This window comes from Peromyscus eremicus, chromosome 4 (genome assembly GCF_949786415.1).
Source record: "Peromyscus eremicus chromosome 4, PerEre_H2_v1, whole genome shotgun sequence".
In the NCBI taxonomy this organism is placed as follows: Eukaryota; Metazoa; Chordata; class Mammalia; order Rodentia; family Cricetidae; genus Peromyscus; species Peromyscus eremicus.
In genome coordinates, this window is record NC_081419.1 from 58,814,630 (window position 1) to 58,828,128 (window position 13,499).

Below are 13,499 nucleotides of genomic sequence, written 5' to 3' on the forward strand. Positions count from 1 at the left end.
CTGAATTGACAAGATGTTTGAGATGAAATAAATTTATAGAAGGTTTGGTGGCAGCCGGGCAGTGGTGGTGCACGCCTTTAATCCCAGCACTTGGGAGGCAGAGGCAGGCGGATCTCTGTGAGCTTGTGGCTAGCCTGGTTCCAGGACACCAGAGATGTTAAACCGAGAAACCCTGTTTCAGAAAACCAAAGGAAAAAAAAAAAAGGGTTAGTGACATACCTCTTCAATCCTAGCAGATGCAGGGGGATCATGTGGCTTAAACAACCAAGGGTTGGAGTGTAGCTCAGTGACAGTGCAGTTGACTCACGTGTGTGTGACACTCTTGGATTTATCCCCAGCACTGGGTGTGGGGGAGCAGAGGGGGCTTCCATTATCTTCTGTTGGAATATACAAATGTTTACCATGTTCATGATGTGACATTAGTACTTAATTTCAAAATAACCAAATGCAGAATCATGTGTGATGTCATGTACGTGTAATCTGAGCACTGAAGGCTGATGCAGGAGGATTGCAAATTTGGAGCCAGCCTAGGCTATATATCGAAAGACAAAGACAAAATGATAAATTATCCCAGTTACTAATGACTGTCTCTCATGACAGTATGAAATGGCTATTGGCTACAGTTACATGTTTCAGATCATTTATATATAATGGTCAACTTTTAATACACTTTGCCCTTTGAACAAAGATCTTTGTTTTAAAATAAGCTCATGTGTTTATGTTGGTAACTAACTTCCTAAACTTACCAATATAGGACAAAGCATGTTTAGTCCAGCAAATATTGGCCAACCACGAAAGACAACACTCTCTCCTGCCCAATTGGATCCTTTTTATACTCAAGGAGATTCTCTGACTTCAGAAGATCACCTCGATGACACTTGGGTGACTGTGTTTGGGTAAGGATTATGGACCTTTTAAAAACATAGCCCCTGGGCCGGGCGGTGGTGGCACACGCCTTTAATCCTAGCACTCGGGAGGCAGAGCCAGGTGGATCTCTGTGAGTTCGAGGCCACCCTGGTCTCCAAAGTGAGTTCCAGGAAAGGCGCAAAGCTACACAGAAAAACCCTGTCTTGAAAAACAAACAAACAAAAACCAAAAAACATAGCCCCACCCAGTATTTGGTCATATTGTTGAACAGTGCAGAAGCTTTGAAAGACTTGGACAGCAAACACACGTACACCTACTACTAGATTCTACAACTATGAACCGTTGGCAACATTTACCTCATCTTTTTAGTTATTTTCTGTTGCTGACATGTTTCCTACTGAGTGGCAGACAGCAGTGTGCATACTGTCCGTATCCTGGATATTCTACATTTTCTAATGGCTCCTTCTGTGCTTAAGTAATCTTCTCAGCTGCTTGAACTGGCAGTGCTGAAATACGTTTATGTTCTGTGTCACCAAGGTGTCACACTCTAGTCAGTATTTAATAATAGAAATGTGGTGACACTCCTAGATGCGAAGAACAATTTTTATTGCTATAATAATGTAAGCACCTTAGAGATACCAGTAAATCTTTTACTTTACACAGATGAGGGAAATGGACTGTAGACAGAAAAGTGGTTTCTTCAGCCAATCACAACTCGTTAAATAGCAAGAACTTCAGAAACTGAGGTCTTTTGATATCAGTTTGGTCTTTACACTAAACCACATGTAGTTTATTTCTCAAAGTGTGATTGCCTCACTTATATTGGACCTTACTGTGTTTGTTTTGGGAGTAGAACATACAAGGATAACACATAGGCCTCCTTGAAGGAAGAATAAATAGTGGACAATAAATGTTTATTGGGTTTTATGCGTTTAACATTTTAACATTTAAAAATTCAAAATGTGTATAAGAGTGCATGGTGGAAAGTCTTACATCCTGTTTTTATTCCCAGTTGTAACTGACCTTTCTCTTAAAGGTGTGATGGCCACTGCTTTGAAGGGATTTTGCACGTTACTGACTGCTTTAGTGAGAAGCAGGGCAACCACATTCCTTTGCATTTTTTGGAAGCCTTGCAAAGCCCCATGCCCCTGGCATTTGAGTTGGCTACTTGATTCTACTTTTCAGTGTTTAAATATTCTATTTTTTTTTTCTCATAAAGTAGGAGCAGTGCTGAGTGTGCATGTCGATTTCTTAAGTCTGTTTTTTGAAAAAGTACTTGAATTAATTCTAGTGTTTTAAAAAATATTTAAGATTTTACAATGCTGTATCTTACTACTTTTATATTTTAACTATTTTATATGTGTTTACTGAAGCATTTTTTTTTTAAGGAATAAAACTTTATTTTGATCATTTAAGGGAAGTATTTCCGAGATACATTATATGTTCCTTTGCTTGTTTAACTTCCATCAACGTGGGGCCATAGTAATAAAAATAAACAAGACATCCATTGTCTTGGATGATCGCCTTAAGAATAGGGAGACTTTTAGATTTTACTGAAAGTGACCCTAGAGTCTACAAACTATGTCTTATTTCTCAAATGCCATCTTCACATGCAATCATTATTTTCCTTTTCCGTTTTGTACCCTATTTATTTGTTACTTTTTTTGTACCCTATTTATTTGTTACTTTTTTGGAACAAAAAAATCTCATATCCAGAGATCTATAAATAAATAAAAATGAATTTTCAGTTCTGAATTCAGTGTTTTATTCACATTGTTGGAGAGGTGGTTGAGACAGGATCTCACTCTATCCCTGGCTTTCTGGACTCTAGAACTCAGAGATCATTCTGCCTCTGTTTCCTGAGTGCTGGGATTAAAGGCATGTGCCATGGCCCCTGATTTACTTATATAGATTTTAATGTGTTTAATTTCACTTTTTTTGTCTGTGTGAGAGACCCCCCCCTTCCCCCTTGAACTGTTTAATTGAAGTTTCAGGTTAATGTATATTAGTAGTTTAAATTTTTTTAAAGCTATTTTTCTATACTGGTAATAGCTGTTACTATTTGCAGACAAAATCACTTCATTATTTGGACTACAAAAGTAATCATACCTTATTGCGAAATATTCAAACTGTGTAAAACTTAATAAAGTATTCTCTTAAAGATATGGCTATTAAAATTTTGAATATCACCTTCAAGTAATTTTGTAGTAATTTAATCATTTTCAAGTAATTAATATCATTGTTATTGATGCTAGATTTATTTTTGAGTGTCATCCTTTTAAGTAAATTTTTTAGCTTTGTTACTGATGCTGAGTTTTATTTTTAAGCACTAAATTCCAGAAATCTTAAGGTGATGCACAGTGCAGAGTGATACAGTTTTATAATGTTAAAAATTTCCCTTTCTAGTCACAATACACCTAATGCTTATAAAAATATACATTATGTGTATGTGCAGACCTGCATCTGGCTAACTGATGAAGGGCTGTGGTAATAAGCTATGGGAGTGGGAATTTCAAAGATTTCAGAGGTGGGCTCTGAAAATGGAGAATAGCTGAGTCAAAAGTCATTTTAAGGTATGGCCTTTGAGTGACTGATATACTATAGAGGAAGTATGGTATGGTAGTTTGCTTTTGTATTGATAATGGAAATTGACAGTTTGTCTGGGCAATTTTTCCCCCCAGGTTTCCACAAGCTTCTGCTTCTTATATATTATTACAGTTTGCACAATATGGGAATATCTTAAAGCATGTGGTAAGGTTTACTTAATATTTTTTTCTTCAATTAAGATTTTGATTATGGAAAAAAGTTATAAATTGAAGAACACTACTTCTGAATTTTGTCTTTTTTCTAAATTTAAATTTAGTTTTTATTTTTAAAGATCACATACTGTGGAGTCTAGAAGACTCAAACTTGCATAGTGTTTGCTGAGAAGGAATAAAGAGTTGAGTGAGATGTCGGGGTCCACCCTCCCTTTCTTAAATAGTTCACAGCCTCCTAGGATTAATAATATGTCTCATATTACGTTAATGTTTTCCTCTTAAGCTTTATTGGGAACAGAGGAAGGGGGGAGCCCAGAGCTGCTGGAGTCTCCTAAGAGCTCTTTATCCGACAGCGGCCTTCAGAGATGCTTGTACCATATGCAGGCCATAGCCAGACTGCATTTCTGTTACTTCAGTTCTTCTACACAAAGTCATGTTTATGAATATAGCCTTTTAGAATTTCATAATAGCTGCTAATAAAACTTTTCTGTAGGAGATAATTCTTCTGAGAGTTACTTTTACTTTTAGGGAATATTTGCCACATGTTCTATGTTAGAAAGTTGAGATCTGGATCGGGATTAGTGAAGCTGTTTCCATAGGATCTTTCTGAATTCTATTATGCAGCCTTTTACGGGGTACCAAATAATAAAATGAAAGTCCGTTTTGTCCCCATGTTTGTATGTCGGGTATGGGTTTCGTATCTTAAGAAATAACTTGGTTCTTTGCAGATGTCCAACACGGGCAACTGGATGCATATTCGTTACCAGTCTAAATTACAAGCCCGGAAGGCCTTAAGCAAAGATGGGAGAATATTTGGAGAATCCATCATGATTGGTGTCAAGCCATGTATAGATAAAGTAAGTTGTGGGTGACTTAAAGAAAAGAACTTCTTAGTCTGTATGAAGAGCACAGATAAGTATTGACATTAGTGTTTGCTCCTGAGCCTCACTATACTTCTTTCTGTTAGTTTATAAAATGGTATTTATGGTAGCATGGTTCTGCAGTGGGCCAAAAGTAATCACAGGACGTTAATCTGTCTTCACCCCTCCAGTTTTCAAAAAGAAAGATCTGGAGAGCCTAAGTAACTTGTGTAGAGTTGTTAAAGTGAGGCCTGGAGTTTAGACTCTGGACTACTAACCTACTCTGATCTTGCTCAGAACAGCATCAGGTTCTGTAAACTGTAATGACTCATGCTGTTTCCACATAGATGCTAACGAAAGCCAAGGCTTTCTGATACTCATTTCTGTGTCAAAGTCTTTACAGCTTATTTTATATGTACTTTTTCAATATTAGTGAGTAAAATTTAAACTTTTCATGTGGCTTAAAAAGTCAGTTTGAACATACTTGAAGAAAGTATATACAAACCTCTCCCTGAATGTTACATACTAGAAACGTTGCTTGTTGCCAGTACACACCGAAATCAAGCAAAGCAGATGGTGTTTCTGTCTTAGACTCCTTAAGGGAAACCGGAATAGGAAAGGATACTGAAAGTCTGAGGCTACTGAGAGGACTCTGAGAGTCCTTTCTTCCATAAGGCACAACAGTAATTGTACAATTACATGTAAAATAGTTACAGTTTTTCTTTTGTTTTTTCCTTGCTGGCTTACCATAGGGTCTGCCCTGAGATGCTTCTAAAAAAGATTTCTTACATGTATATCATATACTTTGATTCTGTTAATCCCCATTCTTCTCTCTTACCTCCTTCTCTGGAACCCTGTTTCTTCCCCAAACATCCATTTTGCTCAGAGATTCTTGTTCTTGTGGTTTTATAATTAGATTGAGGCTGTTTGATGTGGCTGAGAGTTAGGTCTCAAATTGTAGCTAAGAAACATACTGTCTTCTCAAAGTTAAATTTTTTTGAAAACTTTATACGATCAAATCCAATAGCCTTTTTTTTTTTTTAGTAAAGTTTTCTGTGAAATACTACATAGTATTAGATGATGTATCCTGTGTTTCTTTGTTTCTCCAGAGTGTCATGGAAAACAGTGACAGAGGAGCCTTGTCATCTCCATCTCTAGCCTTTACACCACCAATCAAGACCTTAGGCACTCCAACACAGCCCGGAAGCACTCCCAGGGTTTCTACCATGAGGCCTCTTGCTACAGCATACAAGGCCTCCACCAGTGACTACCAGGTATTTAGTATAATAATATATCAGAGAGAGAGAGAGAGAAAGAGAGAGGGAGGGAGGGAGGGAGGGAGGGAGAGAGAGAGAGAGAGAGAGAGAGAGAGATTACAGTTAATGTTTCCTGATGGAGAGAGAGAGAGAGAGAGAGAGAGAGAGAGAGAGAGAGAGAGAGAGAGAGAGAGAGAGAGAGAGAGATTACAGTTAATGTTTCCTGATGGAGAGAGAGAGAGAGAGAGAGAGAGAGAGAGAGAGAGAGAGAGAGAGAGAGAGAGAGAGGAGAGAGATTACAGTTAATTTTTCCTGATGGCTTTCCTTGGTGAAACCTTCAGACTTCTACATTTCCCATTTTAAAGGTAAGAACCTTTGCCAGTTTGAAAGTTGTCTAGAACATTGAAGCAGTTTGTTTGGGCTGGGGATATAGCTCAGTGGTAGTGCACGTATCCAACGTGCAACGTGTGCACAGTGTTCAGTGTTCGGTTTGATCTCCAGTACTGCACAGCAGAAGAAAACATTCCTTAAAATATCTTGAAAGGTTTTTTTTTTTTTTCCTCAGTTACAGTTGTATACCCACCAGAACATTAATACTATACATGCTGGCATGAGAAAATATTAAAGCTTATTTGATTATAAAAAGTTATAAACAAAAGCAAAGACAAAAAAATCCTTGTAATAGTAGTCGTTATCAAGAGGTGATCAGCTTTAAATATCAGAGATGAAAAAGCTGTCATTTAAAAAAAGTAGAGCAGTTCATCACACTCTCTGAAGAATGGTAGAAGGATTATGGTGCTTGCTTGGTGGCTAATTGTCCCTACCAGTTAACCAAGAGTCCTGAGTTCTGGCACAGGTCCTGATACCTGCACATGAGCGTGTGCGCTAGTCAGGTGGGCAGTCCAATTTTGTGTTGTGATCTCCTGATATTTGGAGATCATTACAGAATTGGAAGTTTTTGTTGTTATCTTTTTAAATCTGTATTTTAAATTCCTCATTTCTTGTAGGGTTTGATTTTTCTTAGTTTTTTAATTGGAAATGTTAATATTAGAAATCCATATTTTTGTGTCAAACTTATATATAGTTCAGTGCTCTTAAGTTCATTTTGTTGTTTCTATTTTAAATTAGACATTAACTGTGGAATTGACTAAAGAAACAGTAACCTAACACATTTTTTTTTCTCTCTTCTTTGTTGTGGTGTGTGTTTTAATAGGTTATTTCTGACAGACAAACACCAAAAAAAGATGAAAGTCTTGTGTCCAGAGCGATGGAGTACATGTTCGGCTGGTAGTCCATCCAGTACGAGCTGGACTGGGCCCCTTTGCGGAGGACTGCCGCTTCCTTGGGTTAGTTCTATAACCGTCTACGGCAGGGCTGGAGAGCTGCCTCAGCCATGTCTGTCTTTTACAGCCTTTGTTTAGGAAAGAGCCCGTTTGTAGCTTGCACTTTAAAAGATGGCTGAAATACATCTGAGGAAAAGATTGTTCGATAGCATCTTGTGCTTTCTGTGATACAGTGCATGCTTGGCGCCTGGACAGCGTTGACTGCAGGAAAGGAAATGATGGAGTTTGAAGTGAGTCTCGTTAGCTTTCCTGAGGAGATGGATGAATTTCATGGAGAGCAACCACTACTTCACCATACACAGTGATTACAATTAGCGATTTGAATTATGGTCTTTAATTTTAGATGGTATTTAATATCTTGATTTTTTTTTTGTATGTGTCTTGTGGATTGTCATCTTCTATGTTCTTTTTAAAAACTACCGACTACTAATGTTTCTTAATAAACTTTGTCAGTTTTTATGTGCTGAATATTTGTTTGAAGGTTGATTTATTGGCATAAAAAGTTTTAAGGGTTCACTGAAATAATAGAAAACATTTTATTAACTTATACCTAGAGTCTAGATTTTATCACCATTATGTTTTTTCCTACTTGATTTCTCTTTCCTTTTGTTTGAAGCACTTCTCAGATTTGAGTTATTTTTAATCCAAATACTTGGCTATATCAAAAAAAAAAAACATTTCTATAGAGTTAAGTTTGTTAATATGCAAAATACAGGCCATTTAAAAATTCTGTATTTTTCCCCAAATTAACTGTTTATTCTTGTGCTTATTCAAAACATGGTCTTAATGAGGTTGCCACGGTACTAATAGTGTCTTATTGACTAGAGTTAAACAGTTCTCCTCACCACCCCACACATCGGGCCTTGGTAAAGCAGCAGTGTGAGTGTGAGCTGCTTTCCTGGTCCAGTGCCAGTATTTGATCAGTTGCCGCTGGTGTTGTTGATCTTGGACCTCAGTTTGTCCACATCTTAGCCGTTAGGTCTAGAGAGAGTTAATCACATTCTGCTTTCCTCTTTTTCATAGCAATAGGTATACTTTCTACAAAGAGGTGTTGAGTTCTAGTTGTCACACTTTCAGTGGTGCTTACCTTGATCATTGGACACAGGTACAAGCCTTTGGACCATCCTTTGAATTCTTTAGTTAAATGTTGTATTGCTGATCCTCTCCTGCAGCAGTTGTTTGGAGACAGTAAGACTTCCCAGCTGGCACTGCTGTTGTCTTTACAGTTTGAAATTATTTTCTGTAGAAGAACTCCTCCACCAGGGTTTGGTTGCAATAGCATACATTGATACAAAAATGCCAATCCTTATTCTTTACACTTCCAGAATAATGGCTTCGTGCCTTGGTACATGCTAGTGACATTATCATTTGGTGTCTTAGGAACTCAAATACAAAATATGTACATAGATCTCTCTCTCATACACACACACACACACACACACACACACACACACACACACACACACACAGATAGGGTGGGAGGGAAGGAGAGAGAGAGAGAGAGAGAGAGGGAGGGAGAGAGAGAGGGGGGAGAGAGGAGAGAATCACTGTTTGCTCGTCCCTTTGAAAAAGCCAGTTTCACCTCAGTCCTGTCCCTTGTTCTTTTTTTTTCTTTTATTTATTTATTTATTACGTATATAGTGTTCTGCCTGCATGTGTGCCTGCATGACAGAAGAGGGCACCAGATCTCATTATAGATGGTTGTGAGCCACCATGTGGTTGCTGGGAATTGAACTCAGGACCTCTGGAAGAATAGCCAGTGCTCTTAACTGTTGAGCCATCTTTCCAGCTCCCCATGTCCCTTGTTCTTTTTGTTCACATTATCTCCTTTGGCTGGGAAGGTCTTTAGCACACCTTATAAGAAAAGTTTTTAATTAAAAAATACAGGGCATGTACCAAACTAATGTTTTTCTTTTAATACAATTTAACTTTACTTAAAAAAAAAAGCAAAATGAAAAACAAACATTTACTGCAAGTAATTGACAATTTCATGGACACTAGTAATGCATTCTGGTCACAGTCCTCTCTACTCTCTCTTATCCCCCTCTTCACCACAGTCCCCCACCCCCTGCAAGTCTCTTTCCCACCTGTTTTTAATATGTACTAAGTTTAACCAGGGCTTCCCATCTGAGCAAGAGTGTGGGCCTATCTGCTGGAACATCGGGGACTCAGCAGCGGCTGCACTACTGAAGACAAAAACACCCCCTTCTCCAGCAGCCATTGACAGTAGTATGCTGTGGAGGCACAGGACGCCATAGGCTCTTCTGCCACCTCTGACTTGAAGGTTGATAGGTCCAAGTGTGGGCTGCCTCAGTTGCTGCAAGTTTGTGATTCCCGGAGCATGCTTCCCCATTACCCAGCTCTACAGTCTTTCCACTCCCTCTTTTGGTACAGAAGTTCCTTTTAGGGCTGGACACAAATCAGTTACTCTGCATTCACTACTGCTGGCTGTAAAAAACGCTGTCGGGGCTTAGTGTAGCACTTGTCCCTGGGCCATCAGTCTGGGCCTCATACATTTTTATTTAAAACAATCCGTAGAAGGTTTTGGTAAGCTTCATTAAGTCTCTGCAAACTACAGTTGAAGATTTTAGTTTTCTGGGGTGAAGTTTTGCATCGAAGTATTTTATATCTTGTTTTGTTATACAAAGAACTCTATTCACAATTGAATTGGCTATGAAATGGGCACACACTTAAAAAGAGCTGCCTTGTTTTTATTGGATAGAGCCTTTTATTGCTTGTCTAGGCCTTTAGGAAATAAAGTTCAGAAATGGCGATTCACACAAGGATGGCAAAATTATTGTAGCACTCACTAACTTATGAAAGATAAAGGACAAAATAAAATTCCCATAGACCTGGAAGAATGCCCATGAAGTAGCTAAAAATTATAACTCCTTATATTGAATTTTAATGTGTTTAGAAAACAAACTAGAATAGCAAAAATCCAGAATTTTAAAATTTTAAGAAAATATTGGGACTAAAGGTGAAAAAGTCTCCAAGAAAACTAAATTAGAATAAGCAAAAGCAGATGTATTCCTTAAGGGGAATGTAAGAAAAATTGAGGCGGTGGGCTGGGAGTGAGCCGAGAGGTTTTTGTCCAGCGTGTGTAAGGCTGTGGACTTGATACCTGGTACAACAAAGGTAAGTTGAAGATGGCTTTTGAAGTCAAAGGAAAGCAGTTAATGAGATTAATAAATCCTATATGTAATACAGAAAACAGATCATGTTGAATAAAAGGAAAATCTGGCAAACATAAAAATATAAACACAAATATTTGGAAGTGTGCATTGCAAGAACACCCAACTTAGCTGAGGATTTTAACACAGAGAAAGCGACAGCAAGCTTTGGACTTGACCACCTGCGTGAAAACAGCGAGACTGGAAACAGGAACTTTCCACTGGGGGAAATAGATGAATGCCCCCGAGATGTTAGGGAAAGTGAATAAGCTTCTATATGCAGCTCAAACAGCTCCTCAAAACGATACCTTGATGGCTATTGCCATCCTGTGGTCAGCATTTCATTTGTCTGCATCACTAGGCCAAAAGCTGGTGAGACTGACTGTGAAAGTTCATCCAAGTGGGTAGATTCCCAAAGTCCTCTATGGCAGCAAAGTTTGGTGTGCCATAAAGTGGTATGTCAGTTCCTTCCTGGTTAATACCCGTGTTTTCTCTGCACTGTCAGCTGTTGGAGTGAAACGCACTAAAATTAGAAGTGGTAAGGCGAGGCAGAGGTTGAGGTGTTGGTACTTTGGAAGTAGAGGCGTTGGGGACTTGGCTACCTTTTCCTGAATTGGACCCTATCCTGACCATATTGTGAGCTGATACTCTGCTGATGTGATCTTAGGGCTTAGTATAGCTGATGATGCCCAGTTTTCAATGGGTAGCTCTGGTCACATGTTTACTGTTGTGTTATGTAATTGTTAAAATGCCAGCAGTTGCTTTATAATCAGTGAACAGTTACCTGTTACAGGAAGGTAAGGCTCTAGGAAAACTCCCTTAGCTCTGGAACAGTAGAGGTTTGTGTCGATGACTTCTATAATCAGCACTGCCAGAGACTGTGTGGAGGGGCCCCCAAACAGCTTGACCACACAGCCACCATGACAGGCTTAAGGGCTCAGACACAGCTTCTGTGACAGGCTTACTGGCAGGCAACACCCAGATCCAGGAAAAGCCTTAAACTGATACCACCCAGGGATCCACCCAGGGATGAGAAAGTACCTAACATCCCAAACATTCCAACCATTAGATAAGGTGGCCAAATGTCCCTGAGTCTAGCACACATTTGTTTTTGTTTTACAGATACCCCTAGTCAATTGTCAGCCAATCAGGGTTCTGAACCCTGGGAATCCCCTCACCCCAATCTCTGCTATGATAAAAACCCCACCCCACCTGAGCTTAGGGCTCTCTGCTCTCACCACTTCGTCAGACAGACCAAGCTCAGAGCTTGAGTATAATAACGGCTCTTTGCTTTTACATGTGGGATTTGGTCTCCATGGTGGTCTTTTGGGGGTCCCTGTAATCTGGACACAACAACTGTATCTCTAGAATGTTAAGATATACCATACTGGGGTTGGGGATTTAGCTCAGTGGTAGAGCGCTTGCCTAGCAAGCGCAAGGCCCTGGGTTCGGTCCTCAGCTCTGGGGGGGGGGTGGGGGGGGGAAGATATACCATACCATGTGGCCTAAATGGTGGGTTATTGTATTGTAGCCTTAATTTGCTCCAGGGCCCTCCTACTCTGCCCCATGGAAGTTTTCTGACACTCAAGAACTAGGTCTTTCAGTTTTCCAGCGATCCAGAATTCTATCCTTTTCGGCAGCGGGAAATGCTAAGTACATTGTTATTTAGGGAGGGGCTATTGCATGCCTTAGACCACTGTACCCCTCACAAATTCACAAGTGTAGTAAACCTGGTGGCTTTTCTTCTAGCCTTTGACAAGCACGTGACTTACCAAGGTGTCCACAATGTTTAATCAGCTATTTTTTTTTTTTAATTTTATGTATGTGGGTGTTTAGCCTGCTTGTATATTTGTTCAACATTTCCATACCCAGTGCCATGGAGGTCAGAAGAGGGTATCTGATCTCCTGGAAACAGTTACAGATGGTGTGAACTACCATATGCTGGGGGCCTGTGGAAGAGCAACCATTGCTCTTAACCACTGAAGCATCTCCTTTATATACTGCTGGAGAGGGGAGAGGGACTCTCAGCAACATTCTGGATTTCTCTCATGAGCCTTCCCCTCCCTTCTGGAGGAAGTGCTTCAACTGGAAGGAAACTGCTATACAAGAGTAAGGTATGTTTCAGCTTCATTATTTACTTCAGTATTTGGACAGTAGAGAGAGGTGGTTGGAAGCCCTCCAAAAGTAGAAAATACATTTTACTGTTTACAAGTTAAAAAGTAAGAAACGTCCTGGAGTTCTTGGAGTATCTAATCTGTGTACTTGGGTAGGAAGGAGAAAAAGAAACAGAATGTGAGGAGCAGAGTCACCACCTTGGCCTTAGTGGCCTTTGGGTATTTATTCAGTTGTCTTCTGTATTTGAAACAGTTCAGCTGGATTCTTTTCTGAGTTCTGTCTCATCTCCTCCTTATTCTGATTCTGAAGTAGGCCTGCACTGTTTGTTCATTGTCTCTCAGCTCCACTTGAAATAGATGTTTATGGTATATTGTTCTTTTCTGGGGTGTGTCTCTCCTGCTTTCATTGCTGAAACACAGGGGTCGGTCCCTCTTTTATCATGCTAATTTAGGAGGCTGGATTTCTTCTCTTCCCCTTTTTCTCTTCCCCTCTATCTTCTTCCTTCTCCTCCCCACCCCCACTCTTTTTTTGGGGGGTGGGTGGGTCTCACTATGCAGCTTTGGTGGGCCTGGAACTTCCTGTGTAGACCAGGCTGGTCTGGAACTCAGAGACCTGCCTGCCTCGGCCTTCCCAGTTGTGCCTCCAGGCTGGACTGAGATTTGATTTTGATACTTTGTTCTTGATTCTCTTTATGTAGATTTTTTTTTTTTTTAACTTTAAGAAAAGGTAAACTCGCCGGGCGGTGGTGGCGCACACCTTTAATCCCAGCACTCGGGAGGCAGAGCCAGGCGGATCTCTGTGAGTTCGAGGCCAGCCTGGGCTACCAAGTGAGCTCCAGGAAAGGCGCAAAGCTACACGGAGAAACCTTGTCTCGAAAAACCAAAAAAAAAGAAGGAAAAAAAAAAAAAAAAGAAAAGGTAAACTCCAGGGAAGCCTTTCTAACTGCCTATTGGCCTCTTTCCTGTGGTTTTCTTGTAATATTTAGATATTTGGCAGCTGGCTTTTGGTTTTCCTTGGCTCCGTTTCACCTGCCCTCATATACAGGGACCTTGTCTTTTCTACATTTCTGTTGTCATTATTCTCAGTTTCAATTCAGTTGAGCCACATTGAAAACAGACCTTTGAAA

General features: G+C 39.7%; 1 protein-coding gene across 4 annotated transcripts in view; it reads left to right on the forward strand.

The window, feature by feature from the left end:
• Nup35 (nucleoporin 35) overlaps nucleotides 1-7,553 on the forward strand; it is a 34,061-nt gene extending 26,508 nt beyond the window's left edge. For 3 of the 4 annotated variants that reach the window (XM_059260795.1, XM_059260796.1, XM_059260794.1), the window contains 5 exons: nucleotides 755-896; nucleotides 3,549-3,618; nucleotides 4,355-4,483; nucleotides 5,596-5,760; nucleotides 6,956-7,553. In XM_059260795.1, coding sequence (XP_059116778.1) covers nucleotides 755-896; nucleotides 3,549-3,618; nucleotides 4,355-4,483; nucleotides 5,596-5,760; nucleotides 6,956-7,033 — 584 coding nt within the window. In that variant the 3' untranslated portion in view covers nucleotides 7,034-7,553. The remainder of the gene's footprint in view (nucleotides 1-754; nucleotides 897-3,548; nucleotides 3,619-4,354; nucleotides 4,484-5,595; nucleotides 5,761-6,955) is intronic. The other variant, XR_009378819.1, reaches the window with a different exon arrangement.
• The last annotated feature ends 5,946 nt before the right edge of the window (nucleotides 7,554-13,499 follow it).